This window comes from Crocodylus porosus, unplaced genomic scaffold, assembly GCF_001723895.1.
Source record: "Crocodylus porosus isolate Cpor-Errol unplaced genomic scaffold, CroPor_comp1, whole genome shotgun sequence".
Classification (NCBI taxonomy): Eukaryota; Metazoa; Chordata; order Crocodylia; family Crocodylidae; genus Crocodylus; species Crocodylus porosus.
The window spans coordinates 196710815-196737313 of record NW_017728886.1 but is presented as its reverse complement, the minus strand read 5'-3'; the positions used below and the strand labels follow the sequence as shown (position 1 = coordinate 196737313).

General features: G+C 42.4%; 1 protein-coding gene across 5 annotated transcripts in view; it reads right to left on the bottom strand.

Moving 5' to 3' along the window:
• The window catches only part of SPIDR (scaffolding protein involved in DNA repair), a 318965-nt gene that overhangs the window by 15880 nt on the left and 276586 nt on the right, over positions 1 to 26499 (bottom strand). For all 5 annotated transcript variants that reach the window (XM_019547779.1, XM_019547809.1, XM_019547787.1 and 2 more), the window contains 3 exons: positions 7382 to 7469; positions 3840 to 3983; positions 3669 to 3728 (listed from right to left, as the gene is read on the bottom strand). In XM_019547779.1, coding sequence (XP_019403324.1) covers positions 3669 to 3728; positions 3840 to 3983; positions 7382 to 7469 — 292 coding nt within the window. The remainder of the gene's footprint in view (positions 1 to 3668; positions 3729 to 3839; positions 3984 to 7381; positions 7470 to 26499) is intronic.

Below are 26499 nucleotides of genomic sequence, written 5' to 3'. Positions count from 1 at the left end.
AGTCTTTCCCTCCCTACTAGCGTGCTCACCTCACCCCAAATTTTGGTATCATCAGCCAATTGAAACAGGTTGCTTTTCACCCCATCGTCCAAATTGCTGATAAAGAGATAACAGCACAGGCCCAAGATTAATGATTTTACCTTTCATAACCTTTTCAAAACCAGCATTTAGTTCTAATTTTCTGTGCCTTCTATCCCAAAAGAATACTCAAACAATATTAATACTTTACTTTCTAAAGCTGCATTATAGGTTAATGCATTGCAATGTGAATTTCAACTCTCATGTCCAACAGGCAATTAAAATCTTTGGAGATTCATACACTTTAAAAAGGGCCATATATTCATACCTGTAGAGCAGGGGTGGGCAAAATGCGGCCCGTGGGCTGACGGGGCTCCTAAAACATTTAGAAAATTAATATTTATCTGCCCCTGGCTGCCCGTCATTAGTCCCTCAATGGCTTGCCAAAACTTAGTAAGCGGCCTTCCGCCCAAAATAATTGCCCGCCCCTGCTGTAGAGCCTATAACACATGCAGTAATTGAAAACAGTGAGTGGAAGAATTCAGATGCAACAAGTTATTCTGCTGCTTTAGTACATATCTTCTATTGCATTTATCTCAAGTTTCTTCCACAGCAGTTACCTGCATCTGAACATCTTCTCTACATAAAGAGTTTTAAAACAGGTTTGAAGGAATGACTTTTACAGCTTTTACACGTATCACCAGAGTTTTCAAAAGCTGGCATTCAGATTGTGAACAGAAGAGGAATCATCCAAAATATATAAAAATAATAGTAATAATCACAAGATATTATAAAATCATCATCTTGCTATGTGCAACAGTTTGTTCTGTACAGAAAGGACATAATAGACAAACAGCAGCAGGACTGAATTATAAAAAAGGACAGCTCCTCAAGCACAGATGGAACGTATTTTCTTATATCCCTTTTGTGACATAGTACTTATTCTGAATAATAATAATGAAAGCATATTTCCAGTCCTAATTTCATACAAATAATGTATTAAAGAATGCTAATCAGGTAGCTATATGAAATAAGAACTATGTATTTCTAAAATATAATAATTTAACTAGAAATTTACAAATTTATATTTTCTCAGCTTTGAATAATGAGTCTGTAGAAAAAATTAAAGCTTAAGCACAGTCTTCCCTTTGTATTTCATAGCATGATCTTGTGTGTGAAGAATAAATCCTCTTAGCAAAGGCTGAAGCAATAAACAAGCTGCTGCACATGACACTTTATTTCAGGGATTAGGCAGGGGACACACAAACAGCAGGTAAGTGCACTTACACCTTCAGATTCCTTATCCAAAAGTGAAATATTTCACATTATCTTTGCCATATACCTTTCAAATAATTTATGAATTCTTATGTTGCTAGCTTATTGCAGTTTAATGCATTCAACTGAATAACCCACTTAAAACGTTGCCAAGACATTTTAATACCATAAAAGAGTCTGTGCGTGTGTGCATGCATAGATTCTTTTGTAAGCACATCAACCTTCTCTAAAACCATGTAAATCCAGCACATCCCTCCTCTCTTCTGACAAACAAGGAATTTCTACACACGGATACAGGTTAATCAGATTATTTCAGATGCAGATATGTGTAAAATCAGTGATAATTCAGGCAGCTGGGCAAGTCTGAAACAAACTAATCACTGGGTGTGTCTACACATGCATTTACTTCAGTTTAAAGTTACTGTGTAGTAAATGGGAATAGGCTGGGGTCTATTCCGTGCAGGTGTTAAAGTGCATTAATGCTGTATGTAGGCTGGCTTGGGAAAAAAGTTAGCCCCACGTCAGTCCACACACAGTGTTATTGTGTAGTACGGCATCTATATGTGCATTATTGTACAGTAACTAATCAGGTGCAAGTTCGATACCTGCATGATGCTGGTATCAAATTTATGCCCAAGCTGACATAAGTAGCCATATTTACTACACAGTACAGGCATGCACATATAGATGCACATCTGTACTGTGCAGTAACTTTGGTTACTGTGCAGTAAATGCGCACTTGTAGATGTGCCCTCTATGATGAGAATATGTTTTGAAAAAAGTTTTTTTTCAGAGGCCAGGAAGGAATAGGGCAGGGACAGGTCTGTGCATTTAAACCCCTACTGAAATCCTAAAGATCTCATCTTCTTACTTCAAATTAAAACTCACGCAAATGTCTTTGTGCCATTTAGCTTGGGGAAAACTTATTGAGCAATGAAATGCACTCCTTTCTCAGGAGTCAAAGGCCAGATCCAATTTCACCTACTAGGTATCTAGGTGGATTTGGATGCCTAAACCCAATGCTAATCCACCCTGTTCAAGTTCCTGAAAATCCATTCATCCATCCATACTGTAGCATGCTGTCATCTTACCCTTAAGACTCAGCCATAAAAAAACAGTGAGGAGAAGACGACACACTTACTTTTGCATTAATCATTTTTTCAGGGACATGTGCAGAGTGAAACAGAACCATACTTAGGCACCTACCTGCCTAATAAGTGGAAAAGAATCCAGCTTTAAGTGTGCAGCCTGCTTAGAAATCAAATCATAATTCATCAAACCCTGAAAGGGACTGTGACCTGAACTGAAATTAGACCTCTTACCACGGTTATGGGATGCATTTCCAAATACTTAACCGCTCTCTTGGAATTAAATCCTTTTATGTTTCCCTAGTTTTGTTAATCTATTTCAGGGGTGAGTGAGTGGTGTAGGGCTGGTCCCCACCCCCCAGCCCCACATCCCAGAGCCAGTTCACGCTGAGCTTGCTCCATGTCCCACATTGGGTGGAGCAGGTACTGTGTGCAGCACAATCCCAGACTGGCTGAAGTGGATGCTCTGTGCAGCGTAGTTCCAGACCAGCCAGAGTGGGTGCCACCCATGTGCAGTACCAGGGACTGAATGATGGGACTCTGCAGGCCAAATCTAGCCCATACCTTTGACATCCCTAATCTTTTTTTTTTATGCTGTTTTTTGTGGCCAAGTGAAATTTTTTCTTCACCAGAATTTAATGCTGGCTGTACCAAGTGCCTAATTGTTTTCAAGAAAAACTCTTTACTTAGTGATACTCATACACATACGAATATTATTTCAGGAGGAAAAAATCCAGACATGCAATCCAGGGTGAAGGGAAGGTATATTTATCTAAGGGTTTGTTTCTATTAACTTGACTAAAGATGCTAAATACTACCCTTAGATAGGCCTACGGAGCTTCCTTTGAAACCATGGTAGGTTATTGAAACCATGGTAGGTTATTGGGTTACATGCAAGAAGCATTCCTATCTGCCAAATTCTGCTATCAGATGTGATTTGGAATGAGAACTCCTCAAGATGCATCATGTGAGGAAAGAGAATTCTAACTAGAAGATAAGATTGCTTCTTTGGTATCAGTACAGTTCCCTACAGGTTTTAATGGGACCTGTCTAGACAAATCAAGGGTGGAAATGATCTCATAACAGATCATTTAAAATTAATCCTGAACAAAATGAAGAGAAGATGAAAAACGAAAGTCCACAAACGATCATACCACTCACAGAGCTGTGGAAGAACACCTGAAAAACATCCTATTCTCCTCCCACCCTATCCCCACAAACATCTTCCTCCTCTTTACACACATTATACTGCCTTGAATATATTTTATTGCTAAAAATAAAGTTTACCTGCAGCCTTTGATATATAACTTGGGCCCAAAAGCTACAACGTTGATTAATACCTCCAACCTGAAACACAATTTAAAATAATGAAAAATAAGAAATGAGGTAAAATATAGTTGCAAAGAAGTCTTTGTATTAGTACCACAAAATACTTATTTCACTTTTTAAACAGGTTACCTCAAGAACGTCCCTCAGACCATGCACAGCTGGGGGCACATACAAATTAGAGATCTGTTCTTCCTCATTTACATCAACATGTATTTGATCAGGCTGAGCAGTAAGAATATAACAGAAGCTTGGAGGAGGAAGTTTGGTTGTAGCCTGTTTAAGATATGGAAAAGAGTTATAGAATTAATTGTTCATCAGAACTCTTCTCTGAAGTAAAAGTTAGTGAAAAATCTAACATGATATCATTTTGTAGATTTCATTTAATTATTTCCATAATTTGACACTGGCCCATATCACAAAAACATTGCATGATTTGGCAGAGTTGGCAAACGCAATGGCTACTCCGTGATATGGCAGTTGTAAGAGTTATGGATTGCACTATTTTCATATTTTTTATAAAAAAATGTTCATGGCTTTTGAGATTTGGGGATTTTTGCATGTGGGTGGGTGGGCGGATATTACAATAAATAACTAGCCAAAGAAGCATCGCTGAGGACCGTGAAAGTTGCCAACATAATTCTGGGCAGCACGCTGAGATAATGGAGAACAGGGACTCAGAGAAAACTCTTGGTGCTATGTCCAGCCCTTTTTTTCCCCCTAAAAAGTGTTATGATGGAACAACTTAGCAAGACTCATTCAAAGAGACTCCAAACTAAAACAGCTTCTTAACTTGTGGGGACAGTTCCACACTTATTATCACTTCTTGGGTTGTAAAATTCTATTCCGAAGATTTTATTTAGGAGTTAATAAAGCACTTCACATAATAAAGGAAATCTGGTTTGGCAAAAACAGCCGTACAGCTATTAAAAATAATTTTCACATAAGAGAAAAAACATGTTAAACAAAAATCTGTTTCCCTTTGAATGTATTCAGCAAACATATGGCACAAGTAAAGCCTATTTCAGATTCATTTTTCACTTAGCAATATTAGCAGTTTTATTTGCTTTATAATTTTATTATAAATATTTTAGTTATAAAAATAAGCCCATATCTTCTCTACATCTGTATTGGTAAAATATATTGTAATTAAAAAATGTTGTGCAAAAGTAGCAGCAGTAAAAGACAACTCTTAAGCCTCCTTGAGGCATCCTTATGAATTATGATCTCCAACGTATGAAATGTACATGCAGGGCATGACCATGGAAAATTTCTTCCCTTTTTATTGTTCATAAACTAAAGGAAATTAAAATCAAATGAAGGTTACACCAATATTAAAACACATGTAAGTGCACTGCTTCATTCATAAATGTTCCCAACCTGCTGACTATGTAGTGCAGCATATAAATCAATCCATTCTTTTGAGACTTTTGAAATAGCTAGATAAACCTGTGAATTTAGTCCACAGAAACAGTTCCTTTTAGGACTCTTCTTGCTTTTTCAGGTTAAGCCAGAATTTCAGTGGTGTAATTTAAAAAAAATACTTTATTTTCCAACATAAATTCCTTAGCAATATGAAGTATATTGAAGAGGAAGAATCCTATGAGATTTTTTTCAAAAACAGTCAGTGGCCACATCTACACGCACACTTAACTGTAGACTAATTAGCTGCAGAGTAAAGCAATAGCAACTACACGTGCAACACTATTAGGCCACAGTAAACTATTTAATGCCACTTGCAAGATACTACTGTCAGAGACAGTACCATCTTACTGACAGTGCTACCTTACAGCAGAGTAATTAACTGCAATTAAACACATGTGTAGACACTGGCTGCAGATGTAAATTGCATCTGGTCAGCCCTGGTCAGCAGGGGACCAGACTCCCATCTGCTGCCTAGCAAGTAAATGGTTCCACACTTTCAGCACCCTTATACCCCAGCCAGAGGCAGATTAAGAGTTACTGGGGCCCAGGGCAAACACAAAATTGGAGGCCCCCTATAGAGGTGCACCGATATATCGGTCACATATCAGATCAGCACCAATAAAAGGAAAACCAACATTATCAGCTGTTGGCCTTTTTTTGGCTGATGTAGCCAATAATGTCACCAATACATGCTGCACACATGCGTGTAGCTGCCATGGGGCGGGGGGGAGGGAAGGGGCATGGCGGGGCAGATTGAGGGCCCCACAGTAATGGAGGAAGTGGGCCAGGGGCAGGTGCTCCCCAGCCAGGTCAGAGAATGGGACTCCGGGGTGGGGTGCAGGGCAGAGTTCTTATCCATGGGTGGCTCACCCTCCCCCCCCCCACTGACTGGTGGAGGGGTCGTGCTTGCAATTCACTCATCATTGGCAGGGAAGCGAAAGCCACGGTTTTAAACTTGGTGCTGTTTTTGTCGCCCCACTGCTGACTGGCTGAGGGACCTGGGGCGGGGGGAAGGGGGGACTCCTGGGCCCAGATGTTAATATGCCTATGGCCCCAGCCAGCCTCTCTGCTGCTTAATACTGCCACCAGGAGCCCAGGGCTGACCCCTATGCCTCCAACCCTTGCATAAACTGCTCCTCCCCAGCTCAAATTGCTGTTGTCTTGGTTGCACATGTAGATGCTATGCCTGGGAATAGTTTACTAGTTTACTCCAGCTCAAAGTCCTCTGGAGTTTATTGCTTCAAATTAATTACACATGTAGATGCACCCAGTAATGACCAAACTTAATTTCCATTTCCCTTATCTTTGCTACTTTTTTCTTCTTTTTTTGTTTTGTTGCTGTTCTGTTTTTTTAGGGGTTTTCAATATGCACACCCAGGTTAGATATCGTGTCACACAATGATTGAGTTTCTAAAACAAAATAAAAAATAATGAATTTTCCAAGGAACAGCTGTTCAGGAAGAATAGGGCAGCATAGGTACCTGATTCTCAATTAGTGAAAAAATAACTCCTTAAAACTCTTTCATCAGATCAATACTCCCAAATACTGAACAATAAAGTAGTGTTTCTTTTTTGCGAATATTGAGTTAAAAGTAAATTACAGATGAAATCCTATTTTCAATTGAGCAGTATCAGTATAATTTGTATTATGATTTAGCTTCAAAGTCTCATAAATGCTCTCATTTTATGCAGGAGAGAGAGATTTCTTAGATTGATATCTTTTATTGGACAAACTGCATAGTTGGGATAGAATTAGACAAACTTTCAAATGCAAAACATTCTTTTAATTTTACCTGTAGCAACACTGTTTTAGTGCTCTGTTAAATCTCAAACTGACAATTTTTATGCAAGCAAAGAGCCCTGACTCAGACTGTCCTTGTCAAGTTATCCTTTTAAAATACTTTGAAATCTCAGGGTGAAAAGTGCTGTATGAAAACCATGTATAATTATTATTATCTTCAGAGTTTCCCCCTCTTCCCTCTAGAAAAGAAGGGCAACATCTTGTTAGAATCATTAGCTCACTAACTATATTTCATGTGTGTGGAGAATTAATGAAGTAGTAATCAATTTTGTGAGTATAAAAGTGAAGGTGCTGGTCTGAAGGTTGGTAAATTAATTTGGAATGAAGGAAGAAGCTCTACAATGCAACTGAACACATACAGGGAGAATGTGACACCCAAACACACAAAGTTTCACCACTGACACAGAAAGTTTAATTTTAGATGAAGAACAATAACTGTATGACTTACCGCTTCACAGTCTTGACTTTGACCGGGAACTTTTAGAGGCACTAAGGGAGGCCACAAGCTGTCTATAAGACTAAAGAGTCCCAATGCCCTTCAAAAAGAAAAATCCATTTTGAAATGTTTTCAATTTTATATGCTTCAATAGAAAGACTCAAAAAATATCATGCATGTGATCATGAAAACAAATTTAAATTGTATTTGTTCTCTAGATGATGTCTTGGGCTGGTTTAATTACAATGCCAGGATTTCTGCTGCGGAGAAAAATAAAAGATGAACTGCTGAGTATTAAGTGCCAAGGGAGTCCCATTTAATTCTTTGCCATTAACAGCCTATAAAATGTTTCAATGCAATTAGGTTGAATTCTGACTATATGGAAGATACAGATAGTGATACAGTTCTTTTCTGAAAAAGGGTTATACAATATAGAATATTTTAACATGTACAATAAAATCCACTTGCTAAAGCTGCTTTAGAAACCAGGGGTTGCTACTTTAGAAATCAGGTGCATCTATACATATGCTTTGGGGTGAGGCATTTTAATTAGAGCAGCTCTGGGCGTGGCTGTCCGAGTGTTCTAATTAGAACGCTCCAGCAGCATGATTAATCAAGTCTGCTCTGACACGTTCTGATTAGAACGTGTCAGAGCAGTCAGTCTGCAGGAGTACAGGCACACAATGTTTCTAAAGTTATTAGGCAGCCCACCTTTTGATGTAGGTGTGTTGCCAGGAGCACATAACTCTAGTGTTCCAAAGTCTACACGGGCTCCCAATAGCTTTCTGGGCGCAATTCAAGGTGCTGATTTTGATTTACATGGTTTTTGACATAAAGAGGCTGAGCCTTTTCCCATCGTGATCCCTAAGGTCAGCCAAGAGCAACTTTCTATAGGTACTGTCAATATTCCAATTCACAAAAAACACACGAGATGTCATTCTCAGCAACCATTCTCTAGCTCGGAGCTGATGCCGGAGCTGTGCAGCCTGACGCAGCTGTTTGCAGCCTGCCCGCTGCTTGCTGCAGCTGCCCAGAGCCTGGGCTGGCTCCAAACAGCTGCGCCGGGCTCATCGCCTCTGTGCCCGGAGCAGGGAAGAGACTTGGGCTGCGCTGCCTCAGGTCCCTCCTCCACCACTTTCTCCAAGGCACACCTGCATACGCTGGTGCGGAGCCAATGCCAGAGTCCGGCACAACTGTTTGGAGCCTCCCAGCTGCAGCTGGCCCCAGCTCTAGGGAGCTGCTGCCAGCCGGGATCCCGGGCTGTTCCCAGAAGACAGCTGGGACGCTGTAGGGCCTGGTGGGAGCAGCCCAGGCTCCGTCGCTGGCAGCACCTACCTGGAGCTGGGGCTGGCTGCAGCCAGGAGGCTCCAAACAGCTGTGCTGCAGCGTGCCAAGCAAAATGGCCTTGTGTGCCATGCTCGGCACACTTGCCAGGGGTTGCCGACCCCTGTTCTACTGCCTTCTGTTCAAGGATTTCAGTGTAGATTATCATTAACAAAGCTGTCCAAAACGCTAGGAAGAATCTGAAGAAGAATCTAAAGCAGAGGTTCTGAACACAAGATACCTTGGCTAGACTCAAGGCACACCTCTGAAAATGCCAGCTCTACGTTTTCACACTTTTTTAACTACAGAAAAATAACACAGCAATTATTTTGTTGCAAAGAAATCATAAAGACTATGACAGGTCAGAATGTTTTTAAAACTATGGATTCCCATTTGAAATCTCTGTGTTCATCTTGTGAATCATGTTTGCACACTTAACAGTGCTAACATAGTGTGCTATGATAGTGCTATGAAAACTCTGTAGCACCCTTGAAAGGATTTCCCAGGGTGTTGGAGCACCTTTGTTAAGAATCACTGATCCAAAGACTTGTCAGGCAAGTTAAGTCAATGCTACAGGTGTAAAGTGAGTTTACTCATTAGAAACATAAAAACCTCTGTAATAACACATTTATTGAGAAATAAGGGGCACTGATGTTTCCTGAAGAAAGTGTGATCTCATGGCTAGTGTAGGGACTGAGGATTAAACCACAGCACACTAAAGCTACTTAACTTTTGAATCTGAGCATTTGCATTTAATGGGCTTTAACATTATACTTACCCTTTCTTGGCCTTAACTCTTCTGAGTGTTCCTACATAGACAAGTCCTAAGAGATCTGAATTTCAGTCCCTGAAATATCATACTACTGTACCTTATTCTGCTCAAGGCAAGAGGCTCACCACTTCCTAGTTGCTTTAAGAATGTAGTTTGGTGCTTTTTGAATGATAATATTCTTGTCCCTATCACCAGGTAAATGATGCATTACATTTCTACAAAGGTTTATCCAATGTATAGCATTAAAACTGCTGGTAACACCTCCTTGTTTATTTTTAAGAACTTGATTTCTTCTTGAAAGCTTTTTGCATAGGTTTCACTTGACCATTCTTTTAATACTTTATATTTTATCTTCTTTTTGCCATTTCACCCTCTTCCTGATTTGTATTCAATTTAGCTGAGGTCAAAGAACCTCTTCTCATGTACTTCCCTAGAGCACCATATGAATTATATATTATTGTTATTATTACTTATATAAATATGTATAAATCATAATGCTTGTGGAATAGCAATGCAGCAAGGTTAAGCAAGGCAGTTACAAAAGTTATAGCCTAACTAGCTCATCTGGAACTACACTTTTAATGTAAAATTCAACAGAGAAACTGGTGAATGTAAACTACTTCCCTACCCAGCCATCTTCTCTGCTAATGGGGTGTACTCGGTAGCCGTGTTAATCCAAGACAAAAAGAAATACAAAAAACCAGAACTCTTGGTTCCAAAATGATACCTTTTATTAAACCAACTGGAAAATGGCAAGAAAAATGTCCTTTTCTGCAAGCTTTTGGGATCAAAGTCCCTTCGTCAGGCTTTGGAAAAAGTGTAGATGGTACAAGATGGTAAAAATCCCTGCCTGCCATCTGACACCTCCAGGGAAGGAATTATACCTGATCAACACATCAAAGAGCTACTCAACACAGCTCACAAAGACACACGCTCATGGACCCAGAGGGACAACCTTCCATCTTCAGCTCCCTCTGTGAAAAAATGAAGTTTATTTCCTACCTATGGGGAATTTTTACCATCTTGTACCATCTTACACTTTTCCCAGTGCCTGACAAAGGGACTTTGATCCCAAAAGCTTGCAGAAAAGGACAATTTTCTTGCCATTTTCCAGTTGGTCTAATAAAAGGTATCATTTTAGAACCAAGAGTTCTAGTTTTTTGTATACCTTCTCTGCTAACGAGCATTTAAGAAGTGCAAATATACAGTGCTTTTATTGAAATGAGCTTTTTAACCTGCTCTGCCACTAGCTGCCAACCCTATGAAAACAGAACAGACTTGTTGACCAGACTCTTCATCATTTAGAAAATTTAAAACATAAAGCAGCATTTTTCCACTCAAGAAAGAGATCCCAGCAAACTGGAAACCTTTCAATTTCATTATCACAGTAACACTTTCATGTCATACAAATTGAAATCTGGCCCCAGCACTTACAGCTACAGAAAAGCCAAGGTTTTGCTTTGAAGGAGAATAGGGAACAAAGAAGTTGGACCATGGGGACACCTTCCACTCTGATTTTTTTCACAGAAGCAAGGACATAAGGGTGGACAGTAGCAAAAAAATGGCCAGGAGGTACAGAAATTGTATAGAACTGTTGGCCACAAACTCTATACACATGGTAGCAGTTACTACAGCCAGTAAGCTATATCAGTTGCTGCAGCCCACAAATGGTCTTTTTCTTGCTGCCAACACCTCATGGGAAGCTTCTGTTTGTATTCAGACCCTGTTAGGTCCTCATATAGCCTGTGTATTTATATATTTACCTGCAAGTTTGCTATTAAATGTTACAATACAGTGCTTCTTTTCTGTATATTTATAAATGCAGACTGTTTTATCTAATGCTTCAAAGCAGGCTGAAGGGTTTCTTTAATAATTCATGCTGTTAAACAAGTTGAATGCATGGTTGAGAGAGTGTAAAAAATACCTTCTGCATGTGTAGAAGCAATGCCTGACCTATTTAATAAATCATCTTAAACCAGTCAGTGGAACAATTACTAAAAGATAAATGGTGATACTAATAACAACAGAGACAAGTAACTTCCACCCTCTGTGAGGCTGCTTGCATTTGTTCACTAAACCACCTCCCTTCCCCGCTTTCACAGCTCAGCAGTGTAATCAGGAAACACAAACCACCTTCTGTTTCTAACCTTTTAGGCTTCCAGTGCCCTTTAGCACAATGGTAAAGGGTGTGCTTGTATGTACTTAATCTTTGACTTTTGATAAAGAATAAAATTAAAAGAATCATTCACATAAATACTGAGATTTTATTTCCTATAGCTTTAATAATAACTGTAACCTAGTACTTTGGATCTCATTATCTTTACTATGTCCCAGTGGAAGCTTCACTATGTTCATATCCCAAGGTGTGTCAGAAAACCAAAGAGAAATTCAACCTCTGATTTAAAAAAAAAAAACAACACGATTATTTATACCGAAAATATTGTAATTGATAACAATAATAAGGACCTTGGTGTGCCTTTCACTTGAGGATCTTAAATTACATTTCTGTGTTATTCCAGGAAACGGGTATTATTAACACCTATTTAAACAAATGAGAGAACCAGCACTCTGATAAAGTGAATACCTGATTAAGTGAATTTGAGTTCACAAAAGCTTGTGCTCTATGTAATTTAAACTATCTATCTTATTTGGTTAGTCTAAGGTGCAAATCTGCCCTGCCTTCTGACTAATTTCAGACTAATACTGCTAACTACCTCTCTCTGCTGTGACTTTGTGACACTAGAGACATTTTTGTAAAGTTTTCCACAACTGGACAGCATTTCAGTTCTTGACATTCTTTCCAACACCATAATACTTAAATATGCTAGCAGCAAATCTAATTGCTGTTACAGTTGCGATGGTGTTGGCCAGCAGTGAGCTGTCTAATAAAAGGGTTTCTGACATCCCCCCCTCCACCACCAAAAGGCTGTGTAAGTTAAATCTACATACAGACTAGGACCCAAGAGTTTTGACATTCTACTCTAAATATACCACCTTGTCTAGCTTTTGCCATCAGTATCTCAGCAAGGACAAAGTTGTTTAAACCAGTGGGGGCCAATCTTATTGGCAGGCATCCTACAAATTAGCCTTGTACCCTCCTTGAGTGTCACTCCAATCCCTTTCCTCTGCCCAGTCTGCTTTCTGCTTCTTGTAGTACAAGCAGTCTTCTGTCCTCCCTAGCTGATCTCCTGCTCTGCTTTCTGCTTCTATCTGCTGCTGTGTGCCATCCCTTCTCTGATCTGTCATGTACCACACACACAGGTTGTCTATGCTACAGGTTGACCAGCTTAGTTTAAATTACATTAAAATATTACGGCAGAAAACAGTTAAGTGCAGTTAACTGCAGCACATATGGCAGCTTCCATTTCAAAATTGGGACTATATAGTTGGAAAAACTGCAGTTTAGTTGCAGTAAGGCAGTGGTTCCCAACCTTTTTTTCCACACCCCACTGCTAGGAGCAGAATGCGGTGGTGGTGGCAGCCCAGGGGCGGGGGAACTCCTGGCACACGGTGCGGCTCCTCTTTTCTGTGCAGCGTCGCTGGCATTGCCCCCATGACCCTCATTTGGGTCACGGCCTGGGGTTGGGAACTGCTACTGTAAGGTGTCCTGAGAAAGGACTTCTGGCTCTGTTCCAGAGGCACTAGCCACACTTGAAGTGGTTGATTAAGTTTCTAGATTAGGTCTATATTAGGTTTCTTTCCTCTCCCCACCTTTCCACCCAAAGATAAAAATGGAATTTGCAGATTTTTTTTTATCTAAAAATCGCTCATAGTAAATTACGGAGGAGAGAAGAAGGCATAGAAAAGGAAAGAAAACAAAATGAACAAAGGAAAGGAAAGGATAAGGAACAAAGAAGAGAGAAAACAAGATTCTGAAGGCAAGCAGCTATGACATATATGGTAATAATCACAGCGGGGGACAGGAAGCAACACCTCTGGGTTCTACCCACTGATTTACCATGTTGACTTGAGCAAGTCTGTGTAGTTTGCTCCGGACAGCAACTTAATATGCTTCCAGAGGCCAAAGTGTATTCTATCTTGCAGACACACATAGCTCTCCCATTCTGGTAATGGGCAACCTTATGCATTGTCACAGTGCATAAGCACCAAGTAGGCTCCTATTGACAGCCAACAGTAAATGCTATGCACTTAAGAGTATGTCTGGACTACCACTATGACTCAGTGCAGAAGGAAGGCACTATGGTCAGGCTGAGATTCAGCTGACTTAGTGGGAAGAAGTCTATCTGAGTCACTACACTTCATTGACAGCTGTTCTAACAGAAGAGAAAAAAGAAGACCCAACCACACTTAGTGTAGAGGTTGGGACACTTGCTCAGAAAATGGAAGGCTTGGGTTCTGTTCCACTGCTGCTCAGTCACTCAGGTGGTGTGACTTTTCCCTGATTAAAGACACTTAGGTGGAGTTTATGCACTTCCTAAACACAGAGCCCAGGCAGGAGTACAATGTCTAGGCAGCCCTTTGGGCTTCCTCCTGAGCATGAACAATAGGCCAAAGCTTGTGCCTTTGGGACCTTTTCAGGCCAAAAGAAAATGCATATTGGACCTAGGCAGCTTAGTGATTTGTGGACAGTACTGTGTTTAGCAACTTTGACAGCTACAAACTATGCGAGTGCCACTTTGATACCTTAAGAGACAGAAAAGGATCTGGGTCTAATGTTTTCAGTAACACATGCACCAATGGAAGGGTATCAGTTAAAACCTAAGTTAAATTAAAGGATTGTTTGTTTTTGTTAACTTTAGGTATATAGTATTGCTTTTTAAAGAACAGAAAGAATAACAATCTCAACTTGCACGGAACATTAAAAATGACACATACTGCATGAAATCATTCAAGTAGCCACAACAAAAAAGAAAGAAAGACCATATTACATATCTTAGAGATGTGGATGTGATATACTTTAACTTTAGCAAGGCTTTTGACGCAGTTTCTCACAACATTCTCATTAACAAATACACCCTAAATGAAAGTACTTGAAGATGAATATCATTATCTAAATGGTTGGATTATTGTACTCAATGAGCACTAGTAAATGGATCAACATCTAGCTGAGAAGAGCTATTGAGTTAGATTCCCCAGGGGGTCTATACTGGGTCTGCTATTGTTTAATATATCTTCATTAATGATTTGGACAACGTAACTGAGTGCATACTTAGTAAATCTTCAGATGATACCAAGTTGGTTGGAGTTGCAGACACTTGGAAGGGTAGGGGTAGGATCCAGAACAATGTGGATGGACTGGAAAAACTCTCTGCAATCAATCACATGAGATTCAAAACAAGGACAAGTGCAAAGTCCTATGTGGGACCAAGTAATTGCATGCACAAATCCAGAGCAGAAAACAATTGTCTAGGTTGCAGTACTATAAAAAAGGACCTGGAGGTTACAGTACACCATAAGCCGAGTACGAGTCAACAGCATGCTCTTGTTGCAACGACAGCCAACAGCATATTGGGTTGTATTACCAGGAGTGTCATTTGCAAATTAAGGGAAATGATTCTTCCTCTCTTTTCAGCAGCGGTGGTGCCTCAGTTGCAGTACTGTGTCCAGTTTTGAGTCCCACACTTTAAAAAGAATGTGAACAGTTTGGAAAGAGTTCAGAGTGGAGCAACAAAAATGATTTGGGGCCTGGGAGATCAGACTTATGAAGAAAGGCTGAAAGAAATAGGTTTATTTAGTCTGGAGAAAAGAAGATTATGGGGGGGATTTGATAGCATCTTCAAATACCTGAAGGGAGATTATAGAGAAGATGGAGATGGAGATGGGCTTTTCTCTGTGAGTGTACAGGACAGAACAAAGAGCAATGGCCTTAAAGCTTCAGCAGGAAAAATTTAGGTTGGAGATTATAGTTTCATAGATGTTAGGGGCTTGCAGATCATCAGGTCCAGCCCCCACAGCACTTGGGCAGGAAAGACTGATGGGGTCTGATGACTCAAGTAGGAACTTTCCATGAGAGACGTCAAGCAGTGGAAGGGGATACCTAGAAAAACTGGGGAATCTCTGTCCTTGGAAGTTTTCAAGAGCAGGTTGGACAGACAGTTGACTGGGATGGTTTAGTCAGGGATGCCCCGAGCAGGGGGCTGGACTAGATGACCTTATGAGGTCTCTTCCAAACTTTCCTATGATCCACTCAGATAGATATTTTATTATATTTTTAGCTGCAGTAGTCACTATATAGACCCATGCCTAAACAGCTCTAGCAAAAATATATCCAAAGTTTGTGTAAAGGGAACAGAAAATACTTGAAGGAAGGGTGGAAGGAAATAGAAATCTGCTTCAAATATCTATCCAGTAATTAGAACCCCCTCTCCCCTAAAAACAACTACTTAAGTTGTAAGGCATTTTAAACTCAGCATTATAACCACGCTAGTTACCAAAAAGTTTTATGACTTCAAAACCCTGAGGAAGTGAATGGCTTCTTTAGATGGCTGTATTTTGGACAAGCAAAAACCAAAGGAAGGAAATTACTATTTCCTTGCTCTGTGGAGCACTCTTACTATTATATTATTTCCTGCTAACAGCCAGCAGTTGTAGTACCTTATTGTTTTACAGCAGTTAACCATCAGCCGTGTTCACTGTATTCGAGAAATCCAGTACATGAAGCAAAGTAGAGGAGAAAGTAAACTACAGAGTGAAGAGCAGAGAAAGAAAAAGAAAAGACAAATACTGGTAAAGAAAGGCAAGGTTATGTAATAACTAATACTAATTTATGTAGTTGTTTAGATTAAGACACATGTAACAAAACCTCCTAGACTTCAGCTGCTCATTAAAGAAGGCCAGATATCACAGAAGGACAACATTTACAATAAAAATCACAATAAGACAAACTTTGCTACATTTAAATGCAACAAATGTACTCAGACTTTAACACTCCCTTATCTAGGGTTACAGCTGGAGTGAGTTTTCCTGTATTTGATTTTTTCTCTACTCCTGAACGCAACAGTTAGAATATATCAGCTGCTGCCCTTTTGAAACATTCCCCACAGCTTCATGCTGTGTCTAGACTATGAGCTCCTAACAAGGCAATAGTACTACAAGCTTCAGAAGAAAATGCAAGAAAAACTGCACAATCATTACAACAACCTGCCATAGAGTTTGTTTCAATGCCCCAATCAATTGTTTATTCCTGTGCTAAAGCACAAGAATTTATACCCTTCATAAAATATTTTCTCTTATCCAACATAACTGAGTGACAGTCCATTCATTTGGCCATCCATGAGAAGAGAGAGGTATTTAGTTATGTTAGTCTGAAGTCAGGCAGAAGGCAGGGTAGAGATGCACTTTACAGACTAACTAAATCAGAGATACATAAGCTTTGGTGAGCCCAAGCTCACTTCTTTCTGCTCATGGATGGTACCACACACAGCTGAATGAACTGGACTGCAATCAAAGCAGCACCTGATGAAGTGAGCTAGGGCTCACAGAAGCTTATGAATCTCTGATTTAGTTAGTTTATAAAGTTCCTCTCTACCCTGCCTTATACTTTATTTTCTTGCATATAACATATGCCCAACTATAACATGCCTCTATTTTTGGAAGGTCTTCAGAAGACAAAATTTTTTTTTTTATCTTGGAGTATGAGTAAATACCAGTTCTGGGGTCTCTGGGGCCAAGGACTGCATGATGGTGTGGGAGCTGTAGCTGCATGCCAGGACTGCAACCCCACAGAAGGGCCCTATCTGGCTCACCAGCACTGGAGCTGTGTGGAATAGCCCAATCCAGCACACTAGTGCTATGGCTGTGGGGCAGGGCCCAATCCTTTGCACTAGCTCCAGCACTGCATGCTGAGTCCAGGACCACTTGCTAACTCTGGAGCCATGTGCTGGGTCAAGACCTATGTACAAGGTCAGACCTGGTATGCCAGGACTGGCCACAGAACAACTCCATTTGCTGTCCTGATCTGGTGCACGGCTGGGGTGGGGAGCTCCCTACAGGTTGAGAAATTTGGTGGTAAGCGGTAGAGGGCGCAATGGCAATGCTAATTGCCATGGCCCCAGGGCAATTAATGTGCTATTGCCCTGCACCCCCTCTCAAATTTTTGGATTCATAAGGAGCCCTTTTTTTGACATACAATGTACAGCCCAATTTTCCCCAGCTGATTTTGGGGGGAAAGGTATGGATTATATGCAAAAAAATCTGAAAGCTTATGAATCTCTCGTATTTAGTCTCTAAGGTGCTTTACAACTGAAGACGTTCACATTATCTAAAAAACTGTCAAAACAGTGTTTGTAACCTGCTAATTTCATAACTTTAATGATATCTTATAATAGTACACTAATTACAGGTTTCATTAAAGTAAATATTTTCTCACTTTCAAATTTGTTGCTTTCAACTAGGGTACCAAAATATGAAATACAAAAGCATGGATAGGCAAGCTTCAGGTCCGTCACCACACATCTTTTTCATTTCTTTAAGAACGCTTTACAGAGTTTATCTGCAAATAATTTTCCCTCAGGAGACCTTCTACTGAACACAGTACTCAGGCTCTGCACTATATCTGGTGTACCATGATGAGGCCATTTCAGTAACCTGTGAGAGTACTGCAGTAGAGAGATGACATACTGGCTGGAACATGTCCAGCTTTTAAATTACCATTGTTATTGCCTAAAGACTGGGCCCAACCTGTCCCCACTTTTTTGTGAAGGATACAATTTTTAAGGTTGGTACACAGAGGAAATATATATATAGCCTACAGACATCAAACACAAATGGACAGAACCATCAACTATACTCTCCTCTCTTCAAGACTTCATATTACTCTCTTCTGCTGCTGCGAAGTATGCAGGCCAAGGCAGAGGCATGAGAGGGTGGGGATGGGGGATGGTTCCAAATGAATATGGGAATGGTTGAGAAAAGATGTCAGGACACTGATACTGAGCCCTCATGTTGATAAATCCTATTGGTCCAGCACCAACCTGTACCTTGCTCAAAAGATTCAGAAAAGAATAAAGGAAATTATGGAAAGAAGACACTGAGTAAGTCTCAGCAGCTCGCCCATGATTTCAAACTTGCCCAGCTGCTATTCAGGATAGCAAAGGGCTGGAAAATGATGTCAGCAAAGACATTATTACTTCCTGTAGTTGTCTAATATGGGAAAAAGTGGGAAAAAGTGACAGAGGGCAAGCCTTGAGACTGTGGCCTCAATCCAAAATGACTCAAATCAAGTGAAAGCCCTTTCACTAATTCTAGCGGGCTTTTGAACTAGGCCTAAATGAACTGCATAATTCAAGCTTGTCCCATTGATCAAAACTATCAGAGAAACAAAGATCACCACAGAATGCCTTCAAAAACCACACAGGGCAGGGGTGTCAAACATAAGACCTGTGAGGCATACTTGGCCCCCAAATCCCTGTTGACTGGACACCGGTGCTGCCCCTGGGTCTGATCACATCCATGCGCAGTGCATGGCACAGGGCTGGTCCATTGGCTGGATGTAGCACAATATGACCCTGCCCCCTTTCCCTTCCCCAGCACACTTGAACTTGACCACTCCTGTCGGTGTGGGACCTGTTCTGCATGCAGCATGGATCCCAGAGTGGCTGCAACGGGCACTGTATGTGGCACAGTCTGGCCAGAGCAGTCCAGCTGGAATAAGCCAAACACAGTGACCTCTTTGAGACATAAGCCACATGTGGTGCCCATTCCAGCTACTCTGGGACATGAGCTGCAGGTAGTAACTTGCAGCCACCACAAAAATATGGGTCCTGAACTGGCTGGAGCAATGTGCCACATGCGGTGCAGTCCCAGAGCTATCAGGGCAGTTGCCACGTGCAGTGTAGTCCAGGCAGGGCAGTCACGGTGCGAGTGCAGCTGTCACTCTGGCTGGACTGTACCACATGAAGCACCCGCTCTGGATGTTCTGGGATCCCTTGCATATGCAGCACAGATCCCAAACTGACTGGAGCGCCTGTTAGATCAGGTATGCTGAGGAAGGAAAAGGGAAGGGAGAAAGGGAACCCAATAGTCTGTGGACTGACCTGAAGCCCTCATCTAGCCTGAGGGGCCAAATGAGTTTGACACCCCTAACATATGGTCTCTGTACCTAGCTCTCTTTTCCCTCTTCCCAAAGCTATGGGGATTTTTGCAGCCTTGCAGCAGTAACACGCATAACTGCAGCACTGAAGCTCTGCAAAAAGCCCCCCTGAATTAGGGTAAGATTCATTTGTGTGAAATCTCAGCCGTTCTCTCCCATAGCTTAGAAAATAGAGTTTGGTTCCCTTTGCCCCATGCCAAAGTGGCTGCAAAAACCCAGCATAGATCCAGGCTTATGGGTAGTCTGTGGTTGGACTCTAAAATATCTTTTAAACTAGGGACAGAAATTACACATAAACTAGTATAAGTGATCAAAACTAGTTCAAACCTGTAGCACAACAGAAGTTCAAAATGACTGAACCTGGTTTAATATAAATTTGGATGGATATAGTATCAGACTTAACTAATTTAGGTTAAATCAGTTTATTGAACTTCTGTACCAGATCCCTTCCACATTCAAATTAGCTCACAGTCCCCCAGCAGCCCAGGACACTTTGTACCTTCCCTACAAACCACCCCCACCTCATAGGGTGAGCAGGCTAGCCTTGGCCCAAGCTGTTTGCTTCAGCAGAACAGGGAGGTATGCTCTATAGCCCGGGGCTTCTGGCCTGAGCCACTGCAGGCATTTCCAGAAACAAAAGTGGAAGTCTATTCACTTGCTTATTGGTTCAATCCATGCAATTTAGACTAACCTGCAAAGATTGAATTGATTCAGCCTAGGGATTTTTGACTGTCTGTTCTTAGCCTCAGAGACAAAACTAAGATCTATGCTGTTTATAAATTTTACAAGCATCCAATTTTGATTTTAGCTTTCCGTAAATACAATACTTTACCTCCAGGCTATGGGCGTTATAGCAAAAGCATCACTGGATACCAGGCTCCTTATTATTACCCCATGTTAACTGTTCAAGGTTCAGAACATGCATTGAGCAAAATGCGCTAAAAACACCATTAGCTGCATGTGGACACTTGATTTACTTTGCTATTGTTCTATCCCAGTGGTTTTCAACCTTACTGGACTCAAGGCACCCCTCATTAGCAAGGATCCTGGTTTTCTGTAACAAAAAAGAATTGCAAATTCTTTGATAAAAAATTGCAAATTCTCTGATCAAAAACTCAAATCCATGATTTAGATGAAAGGCTACTATAGGTATAGGTATCAGTTGAACACAATATCTTATTGATATATTTGGAGGTTTAAAGCAATTTGGAAACCTACCAGTGCCTCAATCAACATAATGTAATAAATCTTTAATACTTATACATTTTGGTATTTGATTTTGGGTTTTTATCATGGAAAAATCAGAGCTCCCCTTGCCCCCTTAGATCACACAATGCAGGTCCAGGCCCCTCACTCCCAAGCCACAGCCCTGCTGATGCCCCTCACTCCACCACCCACAACCCCCTTACCCTTCAGCCCTGCCTGAGGGGACCATACTTGCCAGGGCTACAGGACTAGGAGCCCAAGTCTGCAGATCCCTGCCCCCTGCAGCAGCACCTGAGCCCTGGTTACTGCCCACAGGAGGCAGCAGCTGCTTCAGTGAAGCAGAGAACAGAGCCCGGTTCCCCCTCTCTCACGGGTGGCATGGTTAGAGTAGATCCTGTAGGAGGTGGGGTGCAGCCTGGCCGCTGTGGGCTCAGGCTCCCTGCCCTGCTGCCCTCCTCAGGGCCTCCATGGCGCAGCAGGCAGGACCCAGTAGGGCAGAGTGGGGATAGGCTGGGAAGCTTGTTCCCACTGCTGCAAGCTCCATGCTGCCCTGTTGATGCACCCCTTGTCTGCCCTGCAGCAGTGAGGAGCACAACCCCACACCACTACTCCCGCTGCTGCTGAGCGAGCAGGGAATGCCTTGCCAGGGCAGTGAGGAGCTTATAACAGCAAGGAACTTCCCCTCATGACCCAACTCTGCTCTGCTGCACCAGGTCCCACCTGTTATGCCGCAGAAGCCCCAGGAGAAGGCAGCCAGGTGGGGAGCCTGAGCCTGTAGCAGGAAGGCTACCCCCCCACCCAGATCTGGGAGGCACGGGTCCCCCCTGCCCCTCCCAGGGGTGCATGCAGTGGTGGGAAGCCAGCCCCATCCTCTAACCCCGAGACAAGCAGCCCGCAGCCCCATCCCACTCCCCGCCGTGGCCTGGCAGTCATGCATTCTGGCCCCGAGCACCAAGCCCCCCAGCACCAGCCCAACTCCCTCCCTATGGGGGCCTCAATCCCCCTCACCCCCACACTTAACTGCAGGAGCTGCTCTCCAGGACACCTGGTGACCATGTGCATATATACATGCACGTATCGCCCCCTATCTGACCACCCTCCTCCCACTCCCCACAGCCCCTTTCAGGCTGAAACTCTACCAGCCTGCAGAGAGCTCTTTGCCAAAGTGAAAAATCAACATGTTTCGCCATTAAAATGAGAAATCTGCATTTTCCTTGGGTAAAGAGGGAAAACAGCATTTGTAGTAGGCTTGCCTTTAGGAGCTTGGGTTGAGTCCAAGGCTTGAGATTTTGCTGTTTTGATTGGTGGTTAAGTCCCACCCCTTTCCTGATGGGAGGGGGAGAGGCGCTCCCCCTGCACCTGATTGTAGACTGCAACACTGTCAGGTCTGGAAGACTTCAGGGGTGGAGTCCTGGAGAGTATAAAAGGAGCTGCATGCCCAGCACAAAGGAGACACATCCGGGACAGAGAAGAGAGAAGTGTGGGGTCTAGAAGAGCTGAGGAGAACTGCTCAGCAGGGTGAAGCACTAGTCTGGAAGCGCCCCTGAAGACTTCCATCGGCAGGGAACAGTGGATGGCTCCAGCGGCTAGGCTCTCGGTGTGCAGCACAGCGCACAGTCCTGAGAGCTGCATGAGGCGGCTTGGGTCTGCAACCTCTGGTGTGCAGCCAGAGACACGGTGCACAGGCCAGTGCATGGAACAGGATCTTTGGAGTGCTTGGGCAGTTCAGGTCCCCAACCCCCAGCACAAGGCTGGGAGCTTGGTGCAGGAGGCACTGCATGGAGGGCCTGGGAGCAGACTGTGCCTGGTACTGCATGAGGCAGCCCGGGCCTCCAACCCATAGCAAAAGGTTGAGTCCAAGGAGCTAGACAGTGCTCAGGCTATTGAGCCAGCAGACAGGGCCAAGCCAGAGGCCCCACAAGCCCTGCATAGTAAAGCCCTGTTCCAAGGGACAGCAACCCCCTGAAGCCCACTGCAGGTGAGACAGCAGCTTGGCACAGAGGATGAGGGCCACCCTCCAGGTCTGGGAGCCGCGAGGTGCAGGGAAAAAGGATTCTCATAGGGGAGGAGGAGTCCCCCCTGGTTAGTTAAGGGCTCCTGAAAGTGGAGGTCCCTCTGAAGTTACCAGCTTCCATCAAGGGCTTAGGAAAAAGCCCAAGGGCATTGGGGTTTCCCTTTGGGATTAAATTTATCTTTGGGATTCTTGTGCCATAAGTGATATGATGCCGAGCCTTATATTTTGTGAACTCATGTTTGTAAATTAGTAGATGAGTACAGTCCTAGGTCTCTGCTGGGACCCCCTTTGCTACTACTCCACCTGTTGTTTATTTGTGGCTTATTTATTGTTAACCTATACTTACCTATAGTTTATCTGTTGCCTATCTATGTTTATTTTGGGGTTTATCTATTTCAGACCAGATACTCACCTGTGACCTGCCTGTATCTGGAGCACTGGTATAAGTTTTTATAGCATTTCCCCAGAGGGTATTGCTTTTGTGTGTGTGTGTGTACACACACACCCACACCCACACATATTAGTACATATGTTTATATCCATGTTTCTTTTCCTTGTGATCAATTAACGTAAATAAATTTATATACAGTTAAGTCCCCTGACTGTTCTGGCATGGCTCTATAGGGACAGAGGGAAACTGAGCAGTTTACAGTTCCCTCACAGCACACCTGCCAGCTAACAATTCCCTTCAGCTGGGGAAGTGGAGTATATACCCAAGTACACCTGGGTTACACATTTTTCTCTGTTGTTCCATGGGAAACAGAAAACCCGGATCCCTGCTCATTAGACTTGAGACACCCTTCCATTACTTTTGTGCACTGAGTGGCACCCAATACCAAAAACTAATTTATTATAGGGTTACCATATTTCCAACAGCAAAAAATAAGATGGGGGAGATATATGACTGGGGGGGAGGCAGTGATATGCCCATGCCCTGCTTTTTCCCCTCACTTCTAAGACCTGTTCCCCCAGCCCTGCCAGCCCCTCCCCTCACTCCCAACCCACAGCCCTCTGCCCCCCAGCCCTGCTGGTGCCCCACACTTTGGACCCACAGCCCCCTACCATCCCAACACTGCTGGTGCCCCGCACTCCCGACCTGCAGACCCCTGCCCCCCAGCCCTGCCATAACCTCTTACTCCTGACCCGCAGCCTCTACCCCCACAGCTCTGCTGGTGCCCCTCACTCCTGACCCGTAGCACCTGTCCCCCCAGCCCTGCTGCCCAAGCAGCACACGTGCACGCGCGCGCACACATACACACACATACACACTCTCTCTCTCTCTTTACCTGGCTTGCCAGCCCCAATGCTGGGAGAATGTGACCTACGACAGCCAATCACATTGCCTGCTGCTCCCAGTCCTAAGCAGCCAGCAGAGGGAGAGCAGAGGGAACAGCAAAAAACCCAGACATTTGCTTTTATTTAAAAAACCTGCCCAGACACAGCAAAGGGGCCCAAAAAAGAGGACATGTCCGGGGAAAACCCAGACATGTGGCAACCCTACATTTACATATTACAGTGCTGATTTCCTTGTAAAGGTGCCTGGCAGTGGGAGTGGGGGACTGTCATGGTAGGGACAAGCTAAGCCTGCTCTTATCTGCTTAGTTTAGCTACTTATCTTTTAACACCTCACCTGCCTCTTCCCATCTCACCACACTCTTCAAAAGAGCTGGACACCAGAGCACCCCAACAGCCTGGCTGAGAGTTACTGTTCTGCCTGCTACCATCAGCAAAGCTTTACTGGTACCAATCGTGCAATAGTGGGAAACTTTAAGGAGAAAAAAAAAAAATCAAGCACAGACACAACCCATGTCTCATAACAATGTTTAAAATTGTTGGCAAACATGGCTTTTTTGCCACAGTTTGCACAAATAAAAGAATACAGAACTGTCCCAACAGTGTTAAAAAATGATGATTAGTATAAAGCCTAATACAAACTAACAGTTGTAAAAAGAAGTTAAAAATTCCAAATACACAAAACCAGTACCCTCCCCATGCCCACACAAGATAGGGAAACCCTGTTTTAACCACAGTGAATATCCTTGTATCTCCACAAGCGGTTTTCCTTTAACTTCTCCTAGCAGCATTACCGCTACCGTAACTTCACCACTGGTCAGACTGGCCCAGCTATCACCATTTTAAACACTGCATAGCAAAATCTTCCTCAGAAAAGCTACACATGAGCTACTGCTGCTGTAAACAGAATTTAAATGAGAAAAGGCTTGCCTCTTATTTACTAGGCAGAACACTATGAATCATGAATAGCTAGCTGTAAAGCTCCATTTGTATACAAAGTTCCAAAGTCATTACTTAATTTATTTGGGGGGAAAAATATAACTCCTAGAAAAAACAAAATAAGCAAACAATAAAAAGTGTTCGTTATTAAAGAAGCATAAAAATTCAAATTAGCACAACAAAGGGATGCTTTATGTACACGTGAAACAAGATATACTAAATAGGCTGGCTGGAAAACAATAATTCCATTTTGCAAAATATTTCAGTGTTTCAAAATCTGTTTTTGTTCTACTGTGAAACACAACAAGAACTTTCAAAAGTTTTCATGAAATAGAGACTTTGTCTCATATCCTGGATCTAAGAAATCTTCATAACAAAACTATTTTAAACTGGATATAGATCCAGGAAGCATTTCAGCTTGTTGAAACCATTTTTTAAGTGAGAAAAAGGTTTCAGCAATAATATTCTGACCATTCTAATGCGGAACGCTGGTCTGCACGGCACAGTTATGCCAAAATAAACTAAAATTTCATATAAAACATAAAATAAAAAATTTAGAGTTAGGCCCCTGCCACATGTTACACTTAAGTTGTGATTAACCAGTTAACCAGTGATTACCTGGATCAGCTAACAGAGCTCTAAACGCATAAGCACATGGTGCTCCCCCATGCCTGGTAGCCTGGATCAGCTGAGGGGAGTTTGACACTTGCTGCTGCAGGGGGAGCCTGGGATTGTGAGCCTGGGCTCCCCCTGCACCAGCGGTAAGGCATGATGGGACCTAATGCTTGATCCTACAGTCTCACCTTCTGCAGTGCATAAGTGGCAAGGCAGGCAATTGTGCATCAGATCCCATATTGCCTTTACCTGAACATCTGGCAGGGGTCTTAATAAAACTACACTTAGTACTGTAAGTTAACTTTGTAATCCAGATGGTTTATGACAGTCTTTTCTTATGACTAACCTAAGCAGAAAAGTTTTATAAGTTGTACTGGTATAATTACATGGGTATAGTTAAACCAATAGACAGTGGATGATCTTATTCTGAAATAAGAGATTGTTTCTATTTTCCACTTCATCTTAAACTGCTTTGAAAGCAAGCAATGCAAGATTAGCTATAAAAGATGCACTGTAGAAAGAGAAACCCCACTGCTTGAGAACTGAAATCAGACTGAACAGTGCTTCAGAAGAAAACAGTACAGAAAGCAATCTTACATTCTTTGTAATTGAAGGGAAACTGACTAAATTACTTGAAGGGCCTTACACAGGTTCCTGAAGAGAGTTTCAGTCTCACTAGAAAGGAAAGGAACATTCATCATGTCAGCAACAACGAGCAATGTCAGCTCTCTCTTCCTTTTCCACTCCTTATTTTTACCCAAACTTGTTTACATTTGTTTAAAGGAATGGCTGTTCAAGTATTACTTTTTTTACTGGATTCAAGCTATAATGCTGTCATGATGCTTTGCTCATGGTAATTAGAAATATTGAATCAAACTCCGCTTTGGTTATTCCGAAGAATATTGACTGCTTGAACT